General features: G+C 50.8%; 2 protein-coding genes and 1 long non-coding RNA gene across 5 annotated transcripts in view; 2 read left to right on the top strand and 1 right to left on the bottom strand.

Annotated features, from left to right (window-relative positions):
• The window catches only part of LOC126517914 (arrestin domain-containing protein 3-like), a 276278-nt gene that overhangs the window by 132481 nt on the left and 118513 nt on the right, over positions 1-25284 (top strand). The window lies entirely within an intron of this gene.
• Positions 19670-21224, top strand: LOC140214180 (putative nuclease HARBI1). The gene is made up of 4 exons (XM_072285537.1): positions 19670-20152; positions 20229-20370; positions 20834-21082; positions 21163-21224. Exons 1-4 carry the CDS (start codon positions 19697-19699, stop codon positions 21222-21224), a joined length of 909 nt encoding a protein of 302 aa, XP_072141638.1. The 5' UTR covers positions 19670-19696.
• LOC129382713 (uncharacterized) lies at positions 21969-24556 on the bottom strand. The gene is made up of 4 exons (XR_011891166.1): positions 24266-24556; positions 24118-24165; positions 23829-23998; positions 21969-23366 (listed from the first exon to the last, which is right to left on the bottom strand). It is a non-coding gene; the product is annotated as an uncharacterized lncRNA (long non-coding RNA).

Raw genomic sequence — 25284 nt, 5'->3', positions numbered from 1 at the left:
ATATCATTTTCGATACCAGCAGTGTCTTCACACATACACCAAATTCTTGCATTTGAAGTGCCTTATTTATCTACCTTTCTGTCTGGTCCTTCGACCATGTGATAACTTTGTCAACTTCGTCAGCATATTACTGAGAAAAGGGCGTAGACCGGCACTCTTACCTTTGGCCTGGTATGCGTTGCTATCACTTTTCTATCAGCGATGCTTGGAAACATGGCGCAATCGGACAAGACGCCAGAAGGCTTTGTAAGTGCAACTCGTAAGGCTGGAGGAAGATTCACCTGTTTCGGCTTTACATTGGCGTGACGTGTGAGGCAGTCTTAAGGTGCGATGCATCCCACCAAACCGCTAAGTATTTCTACCACGCAGCGGAGACGGTGGCTCAGAGTACTTCGGTCCCTAACTTTAGGTTCCTTCTAAAGGGAAGAAACGTAGAGGCAGTGGACTAGAATTCAGTTATATTCAGTTACATAAATTTCCTCGGTGTATGCGACCGTCATGCTCTTGTTCAGGAGCTTGAAGTCCTCGCTGAAGTTTGCCAGCATCAATTTCGGTTTCCTTCCGTGCTGTCGAGGGATGCCTCTTGCGACCCAAATTTCGCGGTTGAGCAATAAACGTTGGTCGCCTTCGATTACGCCTTCGATTACGCCTTCAAAGTTTGCGGGTGTTTCGGTGCTGACGGAAATGACGATGCTGGAGTGAGGCGGGACGCTGAGTTGACCTTCGAGCACACTCAAAGCACGGTGACTGCGAGAGTTCTCCGGCGGTATCGCTTAATCTTCGGACAGCGTTATCAATTTCGACTTCAGGTCGATGATTGTGCCGTCTTAATTCAGGAAGTCCATGCCGGGAATGAGGTCTCGTGAATACTGTTAGAGGATGACGAAGGCGGCAGGGTAGGTCCGGTTATGAACGGTAATTCTTGCTGTGCAGATTCCAGGCGGCGTTATTGGGTGTCCTCCAGCTGTACGGATTTGAGGGCCTTCCCATTGTTACGATCGGCCTGCAGGGGTACTGCTCTGCAAACCTATCTCAGCCCGCTGCAGTTGTTTCGACCCACCCGCAGGGGTGGCGTCCATCAGAGAACCGGCGACGCCGACAACGCTGACCGACCATGCACTTCCTTCTGAGAACTGGAGACCACAGCAATGTTAATCAACCATGCGCCTCCTTCGTCGAATCGACGGCGCGTGCAAGTCAAGCCACATTTGGCAGACCGTGTATTGTTGGTTGATTCGCCGTCGCGTTCATGGTCTATTTGCAGCAAGAGAGCTTCTCGGAAAACGGTGTTTTGCGGTGCGTTTTTCCTCGGGCCCCAGGATTCGTCACAGTCTGCTGACACTCGTGGCGGCTACAGGAGAAGTCAGCTCTGGAATTAGGAGGCGCCGGCTGGGGTCAAGCGTGAAAACCTGGCCCGCTCAACTCGTTGGGTTCTGGGAATCGAAAGCGTGTACGTGAGTGTGTGAGCCCTTCCTCTCAAAGGCGGGTCGACTGCGCCTCCAACTACTGTGGACGGCCCGATTGGACGAAGGTTGTACAGCAGTTTTCCCTCACCTAGGGATCTAGGGAGGATATGGTGTTTTTAAGCAGCTGTGTGCTCGACAAGCGTGGTGCTTGGAGGTTTGTGCTCGTGTGCTGTGTGCTCCGTCTTGCGTGCTCCACTTGAGAGTCATGCTAGACTGTTGAAATGTGTCTCCTGTCGTAATGTAAATACTATAAATAAATACCTTACTCTTAGTTGTCGATGAGAGCAAGTTGCTCCCTACAACCACGTCCCAAGCGTGGGTGAGTTGGACGACGGCACGGACCAGCTACCGCATAGTTCATGCCCGACTACAACCCTTACAACTGGATGCCAGCGATGGGTAGTTCCTCCCTTCAACTACGTCTAAACCGCACAACTGGTCGCTAGCGGTGGGATCGTCCTCCAACTCTAACACCATGCAGTCTTAACTTTATTTCAATTGGGGAACAATGGGTCCACTCATAATAGAGTAGTCGGCCCCTGTGTCCACTAACGCGGTGATTGCGTGGCCGCCGCGAGAAGCACGTCGGGGTTGCTGGTTCTTTGTGTTGCTTTGCAGTTTGGTCTTGGCGTAGGATCACGCCTGCGTCGCGTTGACCTGTGGCTGGAACGATGCGACGTCAGGTCTTCTTTTGCCGGCGTATCCTTTGCTTCCAGGCTTCGTGGGGATACGTGGATATGGTGATATGTCGTCGAGATTGTGTTTTCCGCGTCTTCGTCTGCGGCAGTGGGTCTTCGTCAGTTCGACTAACAGCAACCGCACCTCTTTCGGTTGCTGCTTTTAGTTTTCCAGTTAAGGGCTGACGGACCAGCCCCGGACTGGGCCAGTGTATGGTCGGTGCTCTGTATTGAGTAGTTTATCTACGTCAATTACAGAAGAATAAAAATGAGTTGGAGTGTATACGGCAGACCTTGCCAGATCTTGACTGGAAGCTTACCGCTATCATTGAAAAGAAAGGTGTGCAATCAATGTATTCCACCGGGGCTAACATATGGGGCACAAACTTGGAGGTTGGCAAAAAAGCTCGAGAACAAGTTAAGAACCGCGGAAAGAGCGATGCGGTTCAAAGATTAGCATATTGTCACGTGGTAGTGACGGTGAAGAAAGAAGCAATACGGTGGAATACAAAACTAGCTTTTATTGGGCGAACCTGTGCCCACAAAAACAGGCTACACTTATAGCACAACGATAGCGGCGAACACGGTCGGCGATCGTCGGAAAACTGATTAGCGGGTCAAGCGCGTCGGCTTTTATAGATCAGTCGTCGAATGTTCCAGATTAACTGATGGGACCCGCGTGTCTTCCACAAAGTTCTATACCATTCGTGTCACGCGATGAAATCTGATGACACAAGGTTCGGCGACAACAGACACGCGGATAGAAGTGTCGATAACTTTCCAGAAACGTCGGATACATGCAGGCGCGTCCCTCGCTGTGCGATTACAGTGGTTAAGCGGCAAAACGTGGTTGCCCGATAAAGATAAGTACACGTGTCATTACCCCCCTCTTAAAAAGCATCGACTCGATGCTGCTAACAAACGAAAGTAACAAAGAAAAGCACTCGTAGCAAAGAAAACAACAAACTAAGGAAGTTCATCAGCGTCCGTAAAATGGTTTAAGGCGCACCACGTGGACCACTTCAGATCGTGCGCGGCGCCGCTGTGAGTGCGAAATGCCGTCTGGCACGACCTCATAGTCTAGTGCGCCAATACGTCGGATGACCTTGTAGGGTCCGAAATAGCGTCGCAGCAGCTTCTCACTGAGTCCTCGCCGGCGTATCGGGGTCCATACCCAAACACGGTCGCCGGGCTGGTACTCGACGAAGCGTCGTCGGAGGTTGTAGTGTCGGCTGTCGGTACGCTGCTGGGTCTTGATCCGTAGGCGGGCGAGCTGTCGGGCTTCTTCGGCGCGCTGGAGATAGGTAGCGACGTCAAGATTCTCCTCGTCAGTGACGTGCGGCAGCATGGCGTCGAGCGTCGTCGTCGGGTTCCTGCCGTAAACCAACTTGAATGGCGTGATCTGTGTTGTTTCTTGCACCGCCGTGTTGTACGCAAAGGTTACGTACGGCAGGATCGCGTCCCACGTCTTGTGTTCGACGTCGACGTACATTGCTAGCATGTCGGCAAGGGTCTTGTTCAGGCGCTCCGTGAGACCATTCGTCTGCGGATGGTAGGCAGTTGTCCTCCTGTGGCTCGTCTGGCTGTACTGCAGAATGGCTTCGGTGAGCTCTGCTGTAAAGGCCGTTCCTCTGTCGGTGATGAGGACTTCTGGGGCACCATGTCGCAGCAGGATGTTCTCGACGAAACATTTCGCCACTTCGGCTGCGCTGCCTTTTGGTAGAGCTTTGGTTTCAGCAAAGCGGGTGAGATAGTCCGTCGCCACGATGATCCACTTATTCCTGGATGTTGACATCGGAAACGGCCCCAACAAATCCATCCCAATCTGCTGGAATGGTCGACGAGGAGGTTCGATCGGCTGTAGTAATCCTGCTGGCCTTGTCGGTGGTGTCTTGCGTCGTTGACAGTCTCTGCACGTCTTGACGTAACGGGCGACGTCGGCGGTCAGACGCGGCCAGTAATACTTTTCCTGTATCCTCGACAGCGTCCGGGAGAATCCGAGGTGCCCAGCGGTTGGATCGTCGTGTAGGGCGTGCAGTACTTCTGGACGGAGCGCTGACGGCACCACAAGAAGGTAGCTGGCGTGGACTGGTGAGAAGTTCTTCTTCACGAGCAGGTTGTTTCGTAGCGTGAACGAAGACAACACGCGCTTAAATGCCCTAGGGACAACGTCGGTGTTCCCTTTCAAATACTCGACGAGGCCTTTTAGCTCCGGGTCTGCTCGTTGCTGTTTAGTGAAGTCTTCCGCGCTTATTATCCCAAGGAAGGCGTCGTCGCCCACGTCGTCTTGCGGCGGGGGATCGATTGGGGCGCGTGATAAGCAGTCGGCGTCGGAGTGTTTTCTTCCGGACTTGTATATTACCGTTACGTCATATTCTTGTAGTCTGAGGCTCCACCGCGCCAGCCGTCCTGAAGGGTCCTTTAAGTTAGCTAGCCAACACAACGCGTGGTGGTCGCTGACGACTTTGAATGGCCTGCCATAGAGGTAAGGGCGGAATTTAGCTGTAGCCCAAATGATGGCGAGGAATTCCTTTTCAGTCGTAGAATAATTGCTTTCCACTTTTGACAGCGACCGGCTAGCATACGATATCACCCGTTCAAGTCCTTCTTTCCTCTGGACTAGGACGGCACCGAGGCCTAGGCTACTGGCGTCAGTGTGGATTTCGGTATCGGCGTCTTCGTCGAAGTGTGCAAGTACCGGCGGTGACTGCATGCGTCGTTTTAGTTCTTGAAATGCGTCGGCCTGCGGCGTTTCCCAATTGAACTCGACATCAGATTTCGTTAGATGTGTTAGCGGCTCCGCGATGCGCGAAAAGTCCTTGACAAAGCGCCTATAGTAGGCACACATGCCAAGGAATCTGCGCACTGCCTTCTTGTCGATTGGCTGCGGGAACTTTGCGATGGCAGCTGTCTTCTGCGGGTCGGGGCGCACTCCAGATTTGCTGATGACATGGCGTAGAAATAGAAGCTCATCGTAAGCGAAGCGACACTTTTCCGGCTTCAGGGTGAGCCCTGATGACTTGATGGCCTCTAATACTGTCGCAAGCCGCTTAAGGTGATCGTCGAAATTTCCGGCGAAGACGACGACGTCATCCAAGTAAACAAGACAGGTCTGCCACTTCAATCCTGCTAAAACCGTGTCCATCACGCGCTGGAACGTTGCAGGCGCCGAGCACAGTCCAAATGGCATAACCTTGAATTCATAGAGGCCGTCTGGCGTGATGAAGGCGGTCTTTTCGCGATCCCTTTCGTCGACTTCTATTTGCCAGTAGCCAGACTTGAGGTCCATCGATGAGAAGTATTTAGCATTGCAGAGCCGATCTAATGCGTCGTCTATCCGTGGGAGGGGGTATACGTCTTTCTTCGTGATTTTGTTCAGTCGACGATAATCGACGCAGAAACGTAGGGTTCCGTCCTTTTTCGTCACTAAAACAACTGGAGACGCCCACGGGCTTTTCGACGGCTGGATGATGTCGTCGCGCAGCATTTCGTCTACTTGTTGTCTTATAGCTTCGCGTTCTCGCGTCGAAACTCGGTAAGGGCTCTGGCGTAGTGGTCGAGCGCTCTCTTCGGTGATTATGCGATGCTTTGCGACTGGTGTTTGTCGAATCCTTGATGACGTCGAAAAGCAGTCTTTGTATCGTCGAAGCAGACTTCTGAGCTGTTGCTGCTTAATCACGGGGAGACTTGGATTTATGTTGAAGTCTGGCTCGGGAACTGCGGTCGTCGGGGTAGATGCAACAGAATCCGAGAGGACAAAGGCATCGCTGGTTTCCTGTATTTCCTCGATGAATGCGATCGTCGTGCCCTTGTTGATGTGCTTGAACTCCTGGCTGAAGTTTGTCAGCAACACTCTCGTGTTTCCTCCATGCAGTCGAGCGATCCCTCTTGCGACGCAAATTTCACGGTCGAGTAGTAGACGTTGGTCGCCTTCGATGACGCCTTCTACGTCAGCGGGTGCTTCGGTGCCGACCGAAATAACGATGCTGGAGCGAGGCGGGATGCTCACTTGATCTTCGAGCACACTCAAGGCGTGGTGACTACAAGGGCTCTCCGATGGTATCGCTTGATCTTCCGACAGCGTTATTGACTGCGACTTCAGGTCGATGATTGCGCCGTGTTGGTTCAGGAAGTCCATGCCGAGAATGACGTCTCGTGAACACCGTTGCAGGATAACGAAGGTGGCAGGGTAAGTCCGGTCATGAATGGTAATTCTTGCCGTGCAGATTCCAGTCGGCGTAATGAGGTGCCCTCCAGCGGTCCGAATTTGGGGGCCCTCCCATACAGTCTTAACCTTCTTCAACTGGGCGGCGATGTGTCCACTCATTACGGAGTAATCGGCCCCTGTGTCGACTAAGGCAGTGACTGCGTGGCCGTCGAGAAGCACGTCAAGGTCGGTGGTTCTTTGTCTGGCGTTGCAGTTAGGTCGTGGCGTCGGATCACGGCTGCGTCGTGTTGAACTGAAGCTGGAACGTCGCTTCGTCAAGTCGTCTTTCGTCGGTGTAGTCTTGGCTTCCTGACTTCGTCGGGACGGCGGCGTGTCGTCATTAGGTCGTCGAGATGGTTTCTTCGTCGTCTTCGTCGGCGACGGAGGATCTTCGTCAGTTCGACGAACAGCAACCGCACCTCCATCGGTTGCTGCTTTTAGTTTTCCGGATATGGGCTCGCAGAGCGGCCCCGGGCTGGGCCGGTGTATGGTCGGTGCTGCGGCGACAGGTAGCGGCCTGGTGACGGCGAACGGGACGGTCGTCGAGGGCTCCACTGAGTAGCGGCGAGGTAGTCGGCGATGTCACGAGGGCGTTCACCTTCCCTCGGGCGCTGTGCGTTCACGGCGAAGCCTCGCAATCCCAGGTCGCGGTATGGGCATCGGCGGTACACGTGGCCGGCTTCGCCGCAGTGGTAGCAGAGCGGGCGGTGGTCGGGGGCGCGCCAAATGTCCGTCTTCCTCGCGTAGGTGCGCTGGGCTACGGGTGGGCGTGCTGGCGGCGGCGGCGGTGGACGACGGAATTGTGGCGTTACAGGGCCCTGGCGTTGTCGCGGAGGGGGAGCTTGACGGCGTGCGACGGCGGCGTAAGTCATCGCTTGTGGCTGGGGCTGCGGTAATTGTGGTTGCACCTCAGGAACTCCTAGCGATCGGTGCACCTCTTCTTTCACGATGTCGGCGATCGAGGCCACTTGAGGCTGCGACGATGGCAAGACCTTGCGCAGTTCTTCGCGCACGATGGCCCTGATGGTCTCGCATAAATCGTCCGTGGTCAGTGATTGAATTCCGGAGTAGCTTGTTGGCTTGGTGCGTCGGTCAAATTGCCGGTTCCGCAATTCCAGTGTCTTCTCGATGCTCGTCGCCTCACGAAGAAACTCGTCGACGGTCTTCGGTGGGCTTCTTACCATACCGGCGAAAAGTTCCTCCTTTACACCACGCATCAGTAGACGTACTTTCTTCTCCTCGGACATTTCTGGGTCGGCGTGGCGGAACAGACGGCTCATTTCCTCAGTGAAAATCGCGATCGTCTCATTCGGCAGCTGCGCTCTTGTCTCCAGTAGAGCTTGGGCTCGCTCTTTTCGCACGACGCTTTGAAATGTTTGCAGGAAGCCGCTTCGGAAGAGGTCCCACGTCGTCAAGGTGGCTTCTCGATTCTCGAACCACGTCTTGGCGGCGTCCTCCAATGCGAAATAGACATGTCGTAGCTTGTCGTCGCTTGCCCAGTTGTTAAACGTAGCGACCCTCTCATACGTTTCCAGCCAGGTTTCCGGGTCCTCAAATGTGGAACCGCGGAACGTTGGTGGTTCCCTGGGCTGCTGCAGCACGATGGGGGACGCTGGGGCTGCCATTGCGGTTGCCTTGGCCACAACCTTCTTGGTCTTCTCAGGTAGAAGTCCGTGCTCCGGGGACAGCTGTTGAAGACGGCGGCTTGCTCGGTGGTCCGGGACTACGTTGGTGTTCTGTTTGTGGTCTGGGCTGGGATCACGGCTTGTCGGGGGCGTCCTGTACATGGACGAAAAGCACCTCCACCAGATGTCACGTGGTAGTGACGGTGAAGAAATAAGCAATACGGTGGAATACAAAACTAGCTTTTATTGGGCGAACCTGTGCCCACAAAAACAGGCTACAAGCACAACGATAGCGGCGAACACGGTCGGCGATCGTCGGAAAACTGATTAGCGGGTCAAGCGCGTCGGCTTTTATAGATCAGTCGTCGAATGTTCCAGATTAACTGATGGGACCCGCGTGTCTTCCACAAAGTTCTATACCATTCGTGTCACGCGATGAAATCTGATGACACAAGGTTCGGCGACAACAGACACGCGGATAGAAGCGTCGATAACTTTCCAGAAACGTCGGATACATGCAGGCGCGTCCCTCGCTGTGCGATTACAGTTGTTAAGCGGCAAAACGTGGTTGCCCGATAAAGATAAGTACACGTGTCAATATATAATCGCTACCTAAAGCTGTTTTCGGCGCCAGAGTGCCAACCCAATAAAACGATCCGTGCCAATTACTCCGCCTTCTGTTACGCGAGGAAGACGGAAACATGAATGGTGTGCTGCACTGCAGTTTTTTTTTTATTTTTCTATCTGAATACTTCCCATAAGTATGAGTACAGGGCGCCGGATGGGGCCGATATATTTTTTTGTTGTTGTTGTTGAAGCGGCAGACAGGACATGTACATATGTATTTTTTTTTCAGTCTGCGTTTCGCGAGGCCTACTAATGCGAAACTATATGCGCCAAAATAAACTCGAGAGATACATACTGCTTAAAGAACAAGACAAAGACTTGTTCTCCAAATGGAACCGTACATGCTAGAATGAAAGCTGAAACTGCGGCCGCAATGCAGGCGCCGTCACCGAGCGGAATTAAAAATCACTAAAATGAAATAAAGAAGAAAAAGAAAGGCGTCCATTCCTACGGCATAAATACATGTCATATCCAATTATGAACGCCCTACCCGCCGTGGCTGCTCAGTGGCTATGGTGTTAGGCTGCTGAGCACGAGGTCGCGGGATCGAATCCCGGCCACGGCGGCCGCATTTCGATGGGGGCGAAATGCGAAAACGCCCGTGTACTTAGATTTAGGTGCACGTTAAAAAACCCCAGGTGGTCGAAATTTCCGGAGTCCTCCACTACGGCGTGCCTCATAATCAGAAAGGGGTTTTGGCACGTAAAGCCCCATATTTTAATTTAATTAATGAATGCCCTTTGAGTGGTCTGCTCCAAAACAGCACCGAGCGAAGCAATACGAATGACTCTGCCGAGCGGAATCGCCAGCAGTTTCCAACGGCACGACCTCGATGCGGCCCAACCCACTTCGATCGCAGCGCCGCCACAGTATTTTTCGTCGTCGCGGGCCTCACCGCAAAGCGTGCGCCGCTCCTGCCGCTCGTGCCCTCTCCACCGTATTCTAGTACACTCTATGAGAAACCCAGCGAGGTTCTAGAGGAGGATGATGATGATAAAGATGGTGGTCGGCGCTGCTGCTAGAAATAGCGGCCTGGTGACGGCGAACTTCGATGGATGGGTGGATGGATATTGTCCCTTTTGCAACGGGTCGGTGGGTTGTACCACTAAGCTCTTGTTATTTTGTTGTCTAATGTGCTACCTATGTTAAAAAAGAAAAGAAAAAAAAAACCCATGATTAATCCCCATAACCAATGTTTCTGAGACCCTGTTGGGAACTTTGTTTTTGTACGCCTCCGTACGCCTCCGGGCCATGCGCCTCCGCGTGTGGCGCCTCTACTCCGGCCGTGGCCGCACTACTCCCTTTGGTCGACCGCGCCTGTCCCTCTTCTGGGGTGGCAGCCTCCCTCCGGTTTCGCACGGTCGTAGCCTTTCAAGGGCAGCCGAGATCTGCTGGACGGCGTAGCCTCTGACCTCTTGATCGTAGCACCTCCTTAGGCCTCGAGCTGCGGCAGGATCGTTGTCATCGTTGCAGCTTCGTGCGGATTCTTGGCACAGTCCCAAAGGATGTGAGCTGCAGTGACTCTTTGCTTTTGGCACACACAACACAGGTCACTAACATAAACACTCGGACACACGTGCCTCATTAGCACCCGGGTGAATAACGACCCTGTCTGAAGTTATCAATATAACACCGCTTCCTTACGGGTCAAGCCCGGGTGAGGTGGCGGCATAGTCCTTCTCTCTATTCTCTTACCCGTGGTATTTCCTGGCCCTGTATTGCCGCTGTATGTTAACTGTTTTCATTGAATACCATAACACCTGATTTTCTAACACTAAAGTTCAAACTTAAATTTATTACCTCCCTGCCCACAGATATTAGCCAGACGTTGCAAATCACTTTGCTTGTTAGCTCGCAACACAATGTCGCCTGCATAAAACCTCAACGTTGCTGCTCTAGTACTGCACCCGCCTGTTTGAGTGAGAGATGAAACCCGATATTACTTCCTTCTAGCGCCCTCTCCATCCTCACCGTGCACATAATAAACAGCAGTGGTGATAAAGGGCACCCCTGCCTGAGTCCCTTGTTGATATCAACTTTCTCCTCGCTCCTCATCCCTTCCCGTTCAACTCTAGCGGCATTTTCTAGGTAAAACTCTCTCAAAAGCTGTAGACAATCGTCGCCTAAGCCTTCCCCTTCCAGAATATCCCTAAAATGTGGCGGTGTACGTTGTCATATATAACAGGCCTTATAAACGGTCTGGCCATATATAACCATATATAAGGCCATATATATCGGTCTGCTTTCTACTCTTGATATTTCGATACACTGAGTAAGTAGAAATAGGTTATCAACCGAACGCCTACCTATTCTGAAGCCATTCTGAAGTTTTCCCAAAATGACATTATTCTCTGCCCATGCTTGCAGCTTTAATTTGACTGCCTGCATTGCTAGCCTGTATATTACCTACGTAATGGTCAACGGTCTATACGAGTGAATTCTTTCTCCCCCTTACCTTTATGAATTAAATTCATTCTACTTTGTCGCCAACTGTCTGGTATTCTTCTATATTTTAAAGTTTTTCCACTGTTTTCACGTGAGCTTCCTTACTTTTTGGTTCTAGTTCGTTAATTAGCCCTGTGGCTGTGCGCTTAGGAATTTTCTCTTCGGCTTTCTTTCAGTTGAAATTTGTCAGCACCAGCACCTTTTCCACCTGGATCTCTTTCATGCCCTTTCTTTTTCTTCAAGTACAGCCTCGCCATTGCCTTGGAAAGATTCGGCTGTTATTTTTCGGATATAAGTTATTGCCGCTTCTCATTCCAGTCTGTTTTCATACTCGTCTGGGATATGTTGTTGTATTTTTGACTTCCTGCCTAATAATTTTATGTGGTTACAAAATATCCTAGGTGTGGCCTTCTTTTTCTCACGTATTTCTGACAACCAACGTTCACTTTCACCTTTTAATTTTGCTTGCACCAGTATTTGAATCATAGACTTTTTCTCCCGCTATATTTCCCATTTACTGGTTACTTCATCCTGAGGCAACTGCGCGTTCTTTGCCTGCCTGTGCTGTCGGGATGCTTTCTGTCGTTCGGCGATCGCTTCTCGTATCTCCTTGTTCCACCAGCTTTTCGGTTTCTTTTTTCCTTTCCAACGAGCATGTTGTTTCTCTTTCCGTACTTCTGTCGTTATTACACTTAGAAGCTCACCATATTCCCACTCTTTACTTGGCCATTTGCCAAGTTCTTCCTCAACTCTACTGGCTACATTTTCTATTTGTTCAGCGTTCAAATTTGGACTGGCCATTTTGCTCTCCTTGCTCTCTTTCTCAACTACATATGCCATATTCAAAATGGTGCGTTTATGGCCACTTCCTATGCTCCTATACGCTTCCTCATCAATGACGATTTCTCTCAATTTATCATGAATTCCTTTTGTCATCAGACAGTAATCAATGGTCGATTGCCGGTTTCCGACTTGCCCCGTGATCGGTGCTTGACACGTAGGCCCTGTATTCACGATAACCAGGTTATGTTGCTCACAAAGGTCTAGCATGGACTTTCCGTTATTGTCGGTATATTGTGAAGGCGAACGTCGAGGGCTCCCCTCAGTGGCGGCGAGGTAGTCGGCGGTATCACGTGGCCGCTCACATTGGTGTGGCCGCGATGCATTGACGGCGAACCCTCGTATAGTCCCAAGTCACGGTATGGGCATCAGGGTTGCCAGGTCCAAAATGTGAAAAGTAGCCAAAAAATCTGGGAAAGTAGCCAGAAAAGTAGCCAACATTGGCCACATACAGAAATGTAGCCAAAAAAGTAGCCATGTTATGGAAAAACGTTGCATTTTCATTGATTATCACAGACATTATCAGACATTATCACAGCCAACACTTAAAGCTGCTTTTAGTAAATGTAGGAACATACAAAAAATATTATGAAACGTGTATAAATGACTACAGCTAAGAGCGCTTTGATCAGCATGTAATATGACTAGAATATTATCACAAATCAGAATCACAGCTCCAGTACAGGTGTAAATGTCTGAGTTAATCTTGGCCAACATTTCTCGAAGAATGTGCGCCAAGCAATGTCAGCAAAATTTTGAACAAAGGGACGAAAGCGATCGCTCGAGGCATCCTCGAGCGATCGCTTTCGCGATTATTTAGGTGCGATTTTGCGTCTTTGCATCGGACGCGTCGCAGGCCTTTTGTTACGCTTTGCGAAGTGAGATGCCCAGTCGCGCGAAATCTCGCAAAAGTGATCGTATTCTTGAATACAGCTGTATATTTTCAAGCTGGGAACACATAAATGGACCGACTACGCCGAGAGCGCGCCGGCCAGACCGGCCGCTGACATGCTGGTATAGCATGTTTACGTTTATCTCGCGGTCAGCTGTCCAAGTGTTCGATTTTGCAAACTTCGGGCGGCTTCGTGTTTTCTTAGGATCCCACCTCACGTTGACTTTCCATCAGGACCGGCACTAGCTGGCTGCCGTCTGGCTGCCAGCGGGCTGCCAGAACTCCGAAAATAGAAGAAGCCCAACGTGCGGAAGGCCTCACGCGGAACGTCAATGCGAAGATGGAACACGCTGTGACGTCACCAGTGCGAAATCCTTTGCATGAAATGAAAACGCCCGAGTCAGATTGACGATGATGATGGACCAGCTTGAAAAGATTTGAAGTGTCGTCTTCGTGCATTGCCCTAAATCTTTGCTAATGTTGCTGCATAATATAAGCCACACAAGTTTGTATTCAATTTTTACAATAGTCAAGCTATTTCAAAGGTAGCCAAAAAAGTAGCCAAGGCACTTTTTTCCCCGCCAACAGCCTCGAAAAGTAGCCAATTTGGCGCAAAGTAGCCAAATCTGGCAACCCTGATGGGCATCGGCGGTAGACATGGCCGACTCCACCACAGTGCTATAGCAGAGCGGCCAATGGTCGGGGGCCCGCCACATCCCCGTGTCGGGCTGCTGCGCTGAGCAATGGGTGGGCGTGTTGCCTGCGCCAGCAGTAGACAAGGAAATTGCGAGGTTATGGTGCCCTGGCGTGGTCGCGGACCTTGAAGGCGGGTTACGGCGTCGTAGGTCATCACTTCCGGCTGGGGTTTCGGCGATGCCGGAACTTCTGGTTCTTTCAATGACCGCTGAAGCTCTTTATTACCTATGTCAGCGATCAAGGCCACCTGGGACTGCGACGCTGGGCACAACTTCTGCAGCTCTTCCCGTACGACCACTGTGATCGTCTCACGCAGGTCTTCGGCGCCTAGCGCTTGAGCTACGGCGCGGTTTGTTGTCAGCGCACGACGGTTGTATTGCCTGGTGCGCATTTCAAGCGTTCGTCTCCCTCATTGTGGCCTCCGAAACAAATGCTGCGACAGCCTTCCGCGGGCTGCGTAACGATCCGGCGAATAGTTCTTCTTTGATACCCCGGATCAAGAAGCGAACTTTTTTTTGTTCAGACATGTCGTGGTCGGCGTAGTAGAAGAGGCGAGTCATCTCCTCCGTGAAGATCGCGATAGTATCGCTCGGTAGTTGCACTCAGGTATCTAAGTGAAACTCGGTTTTTTCGTTCCGTGCGACACTCGTATAGGCCATCACGAAGTTCTCACGAAGTATGTCCCACGTCGCCAGTCTGGTCTCTCTGTTCTCAAGCAAAGCGGGTCAGAGTGGCGTCACGCAAAGAAAAATAGACATGGCGCAGCTTGTCGTCGCCGCTCTAGTTGTTGAACGCCGCGTTCGTCTCGTATGTGTCCAACCAGGTTTCAGGGTCTTGAGCCGATGATCTACCGAAGGTCGATGGCTCATGAGGTTGTTGCAGCAAGATATGGGATGCTGGAACTGCCATTAGAGTCGTTGAGTTGCCTTTCATCCCTGTGCTCTTCTCGGGAAGAGGTCCGTATTCCAGTAGCAGTCCTTGCTGCCTACGGCTAGCTCGCTGGTCATTGGCTACGTTGGTGTGTTCCTCTGGTTTCAGGGTTGAATCGCAGCTTTGCGATGGCTTTCGGTACATGAACGCACTGGCACCTTTACCAGATGTCACGTAGTAGTGACAGTGAAGAACACAGCAGCAAAACTATGAATGAGGAAACTAAGCTTTTATATCTGCCTACAAAAACAGGCTACACTCAAAGCACAACGCTAGCGGCGAACACAGTCCACGATCGTCGGAATCTGGGGCGCGATCGGAGATCGTTGTTCGAAATGCACGTTCAGTTTGCGTTCAGTTTGGACTCACGCGATTGACCTAAACCGCGCCGAGTCGTCAGCCGCCGGGCGAAGACTTCAGCGAGGCCGAGGCCCATCGCGTGAGGCAAAACTAAACTCAAACTGAACGTGCGTTTCGAACAACGATGTCCGATCGCGCCCCTGATCAGCGGGTCAAGCGCGTCCGCTCTTATGCATCACTCGTCGAAGGTTTCAGTGTAATCACTGGCGCCCGTGTAGTTTCCAAAAACCCGTTCGTCGGCCACGTATAAGACGAATTGCCATAACGAAATTCATGTTTTTTTTTTATTTATACATACTGGAGGCCGCAGTTGGGCCCCCAAGCAGGAATATAAAAAAATAATTCGAAAGGAAAAGCGTTAGCGGGGGTGAGTTTCGAACCTAGGGCCCCACACTAAGACGCTGAGTGTCTTACTCACTGGGCTAAACACCCACGGTTGCAACCGGTGAATATATCGGAACAATATGACTGCTTCTTACCGGCGGTACAGTTCCTGCGAAGGTTTTGAAAGATATGGTGATGAGAGAATAAACGCCATCTCTAGGACCTTATCTTAAGCCGACTTGGACCTTTGTAGACATCCACAAAAATCCGACTGCGAAAATTGAACGGCAAACACGCTGCATCCCCAATGAGCTTCGGTGGTCTCGGAATGCGCCGTCCGTTGGGGCCTTCCTTCACCGACCGAAATGTCACCGACCTCTGAAGGCTCATGCGCTTCACGTCGCGCAAATGTGACAGATAAGCAATTAGTTGATCAGGATGATAAAAAGTGATGAGGGACTATATGGGTCTCATTACGATTTGTAATGGTTCGACGAGGATGGGTAAGATGCTAACGAGCGATAAAGGCTTGAAACTATCGGTGCAATTCTGATAAGGACCGATAAGCGTTGATAAGGGTTGGATCATGTCTGATAAGGTTGATAAGGACAGGTAAGTGTTGATAAGGACCGGATCAATTTCGATGCGGTTGATAACAATCGAGAAGGGTTGATAAAGGTCAGATCGAATCCAATAAGGTTGATAAGAACCGATCAGGGTTCATAAGGGTCGTATCTATAACATTGAGAACGACCGATGAGGTTCATAAGTGTTTATATTGGTACGATGAAGTTTGATAAGATTCATAATGGCACCGGGCTGCGTTGAGATGAGCAAGTGGCACAATGCCTATGCAAACATCGACAACTCCGTTGGAGTTCCTGCGTGAATATTTTTCTTCATGGTAGGCACTGGCGAGTGCATCCGGCATACCATTGGTTTCACCACGAGCGGTTGCTCCCGCGGGAACGGTAAATACCAGCACAGAACGGTGAAATAGCGTCATGTCGTATGGATTCCAGTAATGGTGCGTGATGATGATCATCTGACGTACTATCGCGTTGAATTTGAGTTGAAATGAGCTGGCCGTGACCGCAGCAACGCTGTGAGGAACAAAAAGCGGTGAGGCTTCGCCATTACATCAATGCACATAATCGAATGATGATGAATTTAGCGTTTTGTGGTGCTACAGGCCTCGCTTTCCTTCGTCTGCTTTCTTCTCGGAGCAATAACACATCGGCCTATCGAGCAGCACGGATGTCCTGGGCCCTTAGTGCTGCGTGCTTCATCATAGCGCACCGATGCCCTACCTTCGTAACTATGCTCGCTTTCTCTTTCTCTCCCTCTCTCTCATGCACAAACACATTTTTGTTTGTGATGGAGCGACAGTGGTTCGGTGGGCCAATGTATTAGACAGTTTTAGTACTGCGCCATGATGATACGTACCCAGCACGCAAGTGCTTTGCGGAACGTAGGAGCGCGTGTCCCATTAGGGCCTTTAGTACTGCGAAATACCTGTGTACGCAAGAAGGCGAGCGCTAAGCCCCAACCAGACGTACGCGCTGGCATGCGGCCGCACACGCAGCGCCGCGTCTGAACGCGTACGGCGTCAAGCTGGAACCGCATGGCGCGTTTCTCGCGAGCGAAAAACGCGTCGGGCGGCAAACGCCCGCGTTGACGCCGACGCGCGAGCACCCGTACGAAAAAAAGGAGCGGCGCTTTCGCGCCGCGTTTTTCGGGTTGCCCGACAACATAACTCTCAACGACATCTATTGTCTCTGTTACCGCATATATAATATGCCCTTAAACTTACAGAACACTACAATAAAATAGTCTGAGTGTAATTAGACAGCGACATTTCTTTCTGAAGTGTATTTATCAAGCTTAATTTCAAGCAGCATTATTGTGTGCGAAACTGCGACTATGTACCTTCCGCATGCTGAGAAGCCGTTGCTTGTTTACAACTTCACATATAAAAAGGAGGGTCGGCCGCTTACTACCGAGCAGAAGAGGCGATTGCTACTATTAGGGGGATGCTGATACTGAAGCAAGAAAAAATGCGGGTCAGGAGGTACATGTGGGTGCGGCTTGCCTGGTTGAGAAGAGAGCGAGCACCATACACTGGTAATATTATTAGCAAATTGTCTTGCCAGTATTAGCGATGAGACACGACGCTTCTCCACTTTAGTTATTAGGGCCTCGTTGAAGGTTGCTTTGTTCATTTTAGGTGAACACGATGCGCGAACCAACACGATGCGCGAACGAAATCACGGTAGCACATGTTTTCCTTGACGCGCGCGCCAGTTCTGCCTAGAAAAAAAAAAAAACATTCCGCCAAGGAGGTTCCGTCGAGATGCGCAGAGAGCAGGGCCATCTGGTGGCAAAAAAAGAACCAAAATGCCACGTGACCAAATGCCACGTGACTTACCTGAACTCTGATTGGTGGACGCGCCGCGCGACGCGTTTTTTTCTACTCCGAGCAGCAGCACGCGGCGGCGCGATTTCGTGACGGATCATGCTGGGCGCGCGTCAAAATGACGCGCGCGTCCCACCATCCGCGCGTTAATCGCGCCTGAAATCGCGCCATGCGGTTCCGCCTTAGCACGCGGCGGCGCGATTTCGTGACGGATCATGCTGGGCGCGCGTCAAAATGACGCGCGCGTCCCACCATCCGCGCGTTAATCGCGCCTGAAATCGCGCCATGCGGTTCCGCCAAACCGCATGGCGCGATTTCAGGCGCGATTAACGCGCGGATGGTGGGACGCGCGCGTCATTTTGACGCGCGCCCAGCATGATCTGTCACGAAATCGCGCCGCCGCGTGCTGCTGCTCGGAGTAGAAAAAAACGCGTCGCGCGGCGCGTCCACCAATCAGAGTTCAGGTAAGTCACGTGGCATTTGGTCACGTGGCATTTTGGTTCTTTTTTTGCCACCAGATGGCCCTGCTCTCTGCGCATCTCGACGGAACCTCCTTGGCGGAATGTTTTTTTTTTTCTCGGCAGAACTGGCGCGCGCGTCAAGGAAAACATGTGCTACCGTGATTTCGTTCGCGCATCGTGTTGGTTCGCGCATCGTGTTCACCTAAAATGAACAAAGCAACCTTCAACGAGGCCCTAATAACTAAAGTGGAGAAGCGTCGTGTCTCATCGCTAATACTGGCAAGACAATTTGCTAATAATATTACCAGTGTATGGTGCTCGCTCTCTTCTCAACCAGGCAAGCCGCACCCACATGTACCTCCTGACCCGCATTTTTTCTTGCTTCAGTATCAGCATCCCCCTAATAGTAGCAATCGCCTCTTCTGCTCGGTAGTAAGCGGCCGACCCTCCTTTTTATATGTGAAGTTGTAAACAAGCAACGGCTTCTCAGCATGCGGAAGGTACATAGTCGCAGTTTCGCACACAATAATGCTGCTTGAAATTAAGCTTGATAAATACACTGCGGAAAAAAATGTCGCTGTCTAATTACACTCAGACTATTTTTATTGTAGTGTTCTGTAAGTTTAAGGGCATATTATATATGCGGTAACAGAGACAATACATGTCGTTGAGAGTTATGTTGTCTGGCAACCCGGAAAACGCGGCGCGAAAGCGCCGCTCCTTTTTTCCTACGGGTGCTCGCGCGTCGGCGGCAACGCGGGTGTTTGCCGCCCGTCGCGTTTTTCGCTCGCGAAAAACGCGCCATGCGGTTCCAGCTTCAGACGCCGAGGCGGCATCGCATGTTGACGTGCGGCGGCGTGGAGACCTTGCTTTGCTAGGTTTCTTGCGCCCGCAGCGGAAGCTGCCGCCGCGTCACCCACCCGACGCGCCTCACGTGACGACGGCGAACCAACGTGACTTCCGGAAGGATACTTCGCGCGGCGTGCAGGCAAGCCCGGGCAAGCTGCGTGCGTTGTGATCGAAGTTCTGCGCTGGTTTTTGTATTTTTTGATGGCAGCCGCTGAAGTCTTCAGCCGCAACGGGTGCATTATTAACGACATGTTCATCGCCGAAGTTCGGGACCTGACACAGCGTGCAGAATGCGTAAGGCATAGACCACGCGAGTGATGCTGTGCCGACGCTGCTGGTTTCAGAGTTCACAATACTGACAGTTGAGCTGAGTGAACCACTAGGAGTCCTGCAACACCATTTTTTAAAACATAAAAACAAATTTTAGGTTAAAGCTTATTGCGTGCTATTGCCATCTTTAGCACATTGCTTAACGTGACCGTTAAGCGTAGGCTGAGCTGCCTTGAATCGCCACGACGAAACGCGCGGCGACGAGCGCGCGGCAACTCCTGCCAGGGTCGGTATAACGTAAAACTATTCCGTTCTGTTTCTATTCCAACATGGCCGACACCGCTCGCTCATTGGTCGAATTTTTTGAGGCCGCGCCCATTTTTCCTGCCTGTCAAGCGACGTCAGGAATGCACAAAAACTGCTACGTCAAAGTGACGTTTACGCACTCATTATGCTAAATTATGCCGAACAAACCCGGCAAATTCGTGGAATAACCGGTGAGTGCCCCGTTCCGTTTGGAATAGAAAAAAATGGCGGCCTTCGTGATTGCGTTGGCGGCGGCGGCTCGTCAGTCCGGGCGCGGGAGGAGGGAGCCCGAGGATGCGTTTGACATGCCAGACGATCAGTTTCGGCGGCACTTTCGCCTGAAGAAGGAAACTGTGCGGCGGCTGTGCGACGAAGTGGCGGAGGAACTCGGAGGCGTGAGAACTTCAGCGCTGTCGGTGGAGCGGCAAGTGTTGTGCGCGTTGCGATTCTTCGCAACGGGCAGCTTTCAAGCCTCGGTTGGGAGCGAGGAGACGATCGGCGTGACCCAGCCTGCGGTCAGCAAGTGTGTGCGACGCGTGGCGGAGGCAATCGTCCACGCCGGGGCCCGCAACAAATGTGTCCATTTCCCGAGGACGTCGGAGGAGAAGGCGGCCGTGAAGGAAGGGTTCCTTCGACGCGGCTCCATTCCCGGCGTCATCGGATGCGTGGACGGCAGCCTTATAGCCATCATCGGACCGAAGGGCGAGCAGAAGGCGGCATTCATGTGCCGCAAAGGCTACTACGCCCTCAACACAATGTTCGTAAGTATCTTAATTTTTGTCTAATTTGCCCGTCATAGCAACGCGTGGCTTATGCTGCTGTGCGCGCTCTCGTCAGATCTGCGACGCAGGCATGCGGATCCTCGCCGTCGACCCTCTGCGACCGGGGTCAGACCACGACGCCCACGTCTGGAGAACTACGTGGTTGCGTCGTCGGTTCCTGGAGGGGCATATTGCCAAGGCCGGCGAACACCTCCTCGGTGAGCAGCGGGAAAATTTTGTACAGTTGCAATTCTGGCAGCATGCAGCAAAGCGTGCTCGCGCCGTAGGAGAATATTGAAGCCCGAAACCCTTATGTCATAGTCAGGTTATTAAGTATAGGCGAGATGTAGAAATTTTCCAATGATATCTGCACGAAACAAAGTGACAACACACCTGCGTTGCACTTTAAACTAATTCTTAATGTGAGTGTACAGTGCACGCGTTGTCACATTCTTTTTTACACTGACAGTCATTTGTGAATGGAGACTACACAAAGAGCTGCCTTGCTGCAAATAGGGATGCTATGTCCCAGCTATTGTTATCTGTGATCACAGCTGCGTCAGGTGCTCAGCCTGTATATTTCTTTATTGCAGCCTTTCTGTAGTAGGTGCATTTTACATGACCCATGCTTCGCCTACTAAACTTTGTGCAGAGTTCATACCATGTTTTATGATCCTGCAGGTGACAGCGGCTACCCCCTGGAACCATGGCTCCTGACCCCAGTCACAGGCCACCCTCCCATACACACTGCAGAAGGCAGGTACAACACTGCACATGCTGCCATGCGGTCCGTAGTGGAGCGGTGCATTGGGCTCCTGAAGAGCCGCTTTCGCCGCCTTCAGCGGTACCGCGCCCTCCACTACGAGCCAGAACGCGCTGCCAACATCGTTGCAGCATGTGCAGTGTTGCACAATTTGTGTCTCGACGAAGGTGACGTGTTAATAGATGATGTTAGTGATGACAGCAGCAACAGCAGCAGTGATGATGAAAGTGGCAACCCCTCCCCACAGAGAGTTCCCCGAGTGAGGGCATCACGCATAATGTACCTGAGAGGCTGTGCTGCCCGGGATAATGTTATTAGCTCATTTGGTACGACACGGCAGCAGCACCAGCACTACCTGAAAAGGGTGCGAAGGCGGCTGCGTCGACAGCAGCACCGACAGCAGCAATAAACACGTGCCTGACACTGCAGGCAGATGTTTATTACTGCTGTCTACACACCTAATAGAGAGCAGGAACCAATGTGAAGAAATGTGTGCAATTAGTGGATAGCGTGCTGTTTCTTTACCGAATCTGCTCAATCATAACCAGCGTTTTCACGTGTCCTCTGCCAGTGAGCTGTTACTACCGGAGATGATTGCATCATTCCACTGTGACACTACATGAGAGCCTTTCATTTAGTACCTGTGGATAGAACACTTTGTGTTCATCAGCAGAATGCTGTAGCCACTTCTCTGGGCAGCTGTGGTTTGCCAAATGATTTGCTGCTGCTGCTGTTGCTTCTGTCATCACCGACACTGTCACCGCCATCTGCACTGTGCATGGGAGGCTGGCCTTCGTCTCCTCGCTTCCTATTTGGGCTGCTGTCAAGCACAACACTTCTCGCTCCATCATGTGTACTGTTCTCACGCACCTTGTAGGTCCTGCGCTATTTTGCCACACAGCCACCGCACAGTTCCTTGACAGGAGGCCAAGTTATGCCGAAAACAATCGCCTGGCATGTGAAGCGCGTTATTCTCCCTTGGGAGAGTGTACATATGTAAATAGTTCTGAAATTGAAGGAACACACATTGTAAATATTCATTTCAAGTGCCACTTGCATTGTTTAAAATTGTTTATTTATATCTGCATTGTAAATAAAACCATGTGACCCATCTTCAATGCCATCTTTCATCAAAGCAAATGACAGACAAGCACACAGAGCATGACTTCATGGCGCCAAAATAGCCGTGTGATGTTCACTACATGGGACCCAGTACACTACCCAGTTGGCAGATGTTAAACTGCATAAATATGACACGAGCATTATGATGTTTTTTTGAACTCGCACACAACCATTTATCTTCATTCAGCAACTTAACAGCAAGAAAGATGTCTTGTCTATTATGTAGTCAGCGTGTTTGTAGCACGAAATAGTTCAATGACTAGTGCCGTAATAAGATCGCAATATAAAACAGCCATCACATGCTTTTAAGGAAGGACAAGTGAGAAAACGTTTGGCACTTCAACGGTATTTCATATAACGGCTGCAAGAGCAGCCTGGCAGCGAATGTCAAAATAGTGGCCACATCGATGGCTCCATTATGTATGTCACAAACTGTGCTCAACTACAATGGGGACTAGATTGTACTGCTATCATAGGTAAGGACACCTGAAATATCACAATAACTATCACAAGTAACAGGCGCTTGGTGTTAAAAAAAATTCCAATTCGGCTACTTTGCATTGCGTAGGCGTTGCAAACATGACATACATATGGCATGAAAATTCATTTCCAGTTATCACAGCATTGTAGTTAAGTGCACCTGTATGTGTGCGAGACAATGTCGAAGTTGCTGTAAAAGTGATTGCATAGTGTATATCGTCCTTGAAAAAATGGTGCGCATTGAAACATATCAGTAACAGCAAAACAGAAGTGAACAACACCTAACGGAAATATGGCAAACATTTTACATATAATTTATAACGTCTCACTTGGGCAAACTTGCACTGCAAGTGAAAATACACATGAAAAGAAATTACCTTGAAAAAAAAATGATTAGGTACAGAAATGTAGGGAAAACAGTCATATCATCCTTTAGTGCTACATACAAAAAAAAAAAAACACGCATTTGTGTTTCAAGTGACATCACAGCGCTATCAGCTTTCGCTGCCATGGTCGCACATGACCTGCACATAATTTCACAAGACTGGCTACAACTCGCCACAACAGCTTTCGAGGAGGTATGGGCACCACCACCAAATGCTGCAGCGGTGATTTGAACGGAAAGATGGGCAACACTTGTACCTATTAGTACTAAAGGATTATAAGGGGGGGTGGGGGGACTGTCCCTCATGGCTGAGGATGCTCGCAGAGGCAAGCCAGGGCAGCCAGGAGCTGGCGCAGTGTTGTCGCGATGAGGCCGGTGGCCTCTCTCAAACCACGCATCTCTGCTGCCAGCTGCTGCTGCACCACCCGGGCCGCCCTCAGCTCCTCCACCAGCTGCTGATGATGCTGCGAAACAAATTCACTCACTTCAGCTGCAGGTTATGCAATGTAAACGTTTATTCGCACTGTTTGCAAGTGCTACAGGTTCAGCAAGGTTACTCTTGAGGGCAGCGAGATCATTTACATATGACATGAGAAATGGCCGTGCAAACGTATATGGTCTGTTATGTTTAAAACATGTGAAACGTAGCAAACCCTACCAAGCTGCCTCTGCCTGTCAGAAGACAGTATTCGTGACTAGTTAAATTGTTAAACAAGTGATGATCATGCTGTGGTGATACATGCAACCATGGAAATGTTTTGTAAGTTGCTATGTGTTAAAGAACACCTCAAAGGAGATGTATAAACGTGCATGAACCAATGAGCCAAATGACTACAGATGCCTCTGATGTGTAATATGGTTGTAATGTACATTACCATGCGCACCAATCACCTCTTTAAAAAATGACCTGGCCAAGTTGTACGTACCTGCCTATTTTGCTACAGCAGCAGCTGGTGGAAACTGGCGGCCTCCGCGTTCGCTGCCTCAGCCAGCTGCCCCTGCCCCTGCCGCGCATACTCGGCGGCTGCCCTGCAGGCCGCATCCTCCAGCGGCTGTTGGCGGAGTATCTGTACCGCCCGCACGGGGGAATGTACCACTGCGCAGCAGTGTGTCGCAGAGAAAAAAAAATGGGCCTCTGTTACAGACCACCTTCGATTTAAAACATGACCTTCATTCGGAGATAGTTGCGATCGTTTATAGAAAATGTTTACTTACCAGCTATCTGTTGAGATGCCTTCCAACCTTCATCGATTCTTCCGTATCCTATGCGAATAAAAGCAAGAGTGAACACCATGCGATCACCGCAGATGTTCAGATGCTACTGCCCAGTCATTAAGCACAAGAAAGAATGATGTTTACTCACCGAGCACTACGCTTTCACAGTCTTCATGATGTTCACAGCTTCCAGAATTCTTCTCGGGCGAAAGTACCTCGTACGCCGAGATTTCATCTCATCAGGCAGCGTTACGGACAAAAATACACCAAGAGCGGCCCACAGAACCGATCAGCTGTTTTCACGTAGCCGCCATCTTAAGTGTGCGTAGCAAAATGGATTGGATGCGGAATTGGCACGTGTGTGGCTATGACTCGAAAAATTAAAATATTTGTGTTTACATTCAAGCGCGCTTCAACTTCTCTTGCGTTAAAAGATTACAAAACACATTTACTCTCAGCGACATACAATTGTTCTTTTATCAGACGTTTATATCTAAATGTCACTTGCTATACGGTCCCTTTGCAAATAAAAAACAAGCAAAACATGCTTCCGGCAACGATGGAGGCTGCTGATTGGGCAGATTGAAAAACGTCGCTGGTTCCCGCCCCCATACGCAGAAACTGTCGCGTCATTTTGACGTCCGGAGTTTGGAACACTTTTTGTTTGGAATAGAGTTACGTTATCGCGCCCCTGCATCGTTTGGGTGCGCGCCCTCTTCCTCCGGCGGGCGCGACGCGACTTCGAGTGAACGCGGTACGTGCGGGCGCGTTCCAACGCGTACTTCTGGTTGGGGCTTGAGACGCCGGGCGCGTTGGAGCGTATTGGCCGCGTCCGCCTGTACGTCGAGCCGTCGGTCGAACTGTTGATCTTGCTAACGTGATGTAATGTGTGGGCGCGTTCCCGCTTCATGGAACTACACTTAGGCCTTTAAGAAACTCTACTTTTATTACGGATAAAATACGCGAATTATATGGAGAAAAATAAAAACAGAGCACTTGCTTTCTGAGGTTGGCACGGTCATTTGCGACGAACTGCGCCAGAAGCAGGTCGAGCCTTCCGCGCAATGAGCACACACTGAACAGCGTCTCTAAAACAAAGTTCCTATTTTTGCTATGCATTCGCACCGTGCAGGATCCGGGACTGGCTTCTGCGCGTTCACTTCACGC

Source organism: Dermacentor andersoni, chromosome 11, assembly GCF_023375885.2.
Source record: "Dermacentor andersoni chromosome 11, qqDerAnde1_hic_scaffold, whole genome shotgun sequence".
Taxonomy (NCBI): Eukaryota; Metazoa; Arthropoda; class Arachnida; order Ixodida; family Ixodidae; genus Dermacentor; species Dermacentor andersoni.
Note: the sequence above shows the minus strand (reverse complement) of the source record. Positions and strands in the feature narration are given on the sequence as shown.

What these genes read in the sequence shown, in the direction of transcription:
- LOC140214180 (XM_072285537.1), top strand. Translation starts at nt 19,697, where the DNA reads ATGCCAGACGATCAGTTTCGGCGGCACTTTCGCCTGAAGAAGGAAACT. An exon ending in GGCCGGCGAACACCTCCTCG is followed by an intron (nt 20,371 to 20,833) that starts GTGAGCAGCGGG and finishes ATGATCCTGCAG; the next exon opens with GTGACAGCGGCTACCCCCTG. An exon ending in CAATTTGTGTCTCGACGAAG is followed by an intron (nt 21,083 to 21,162) that starts GTGACGTGTTAA and finishes CCCTCCCCACAG; the next exon opens with AGAGTTCCCCGAGTGAGGGC.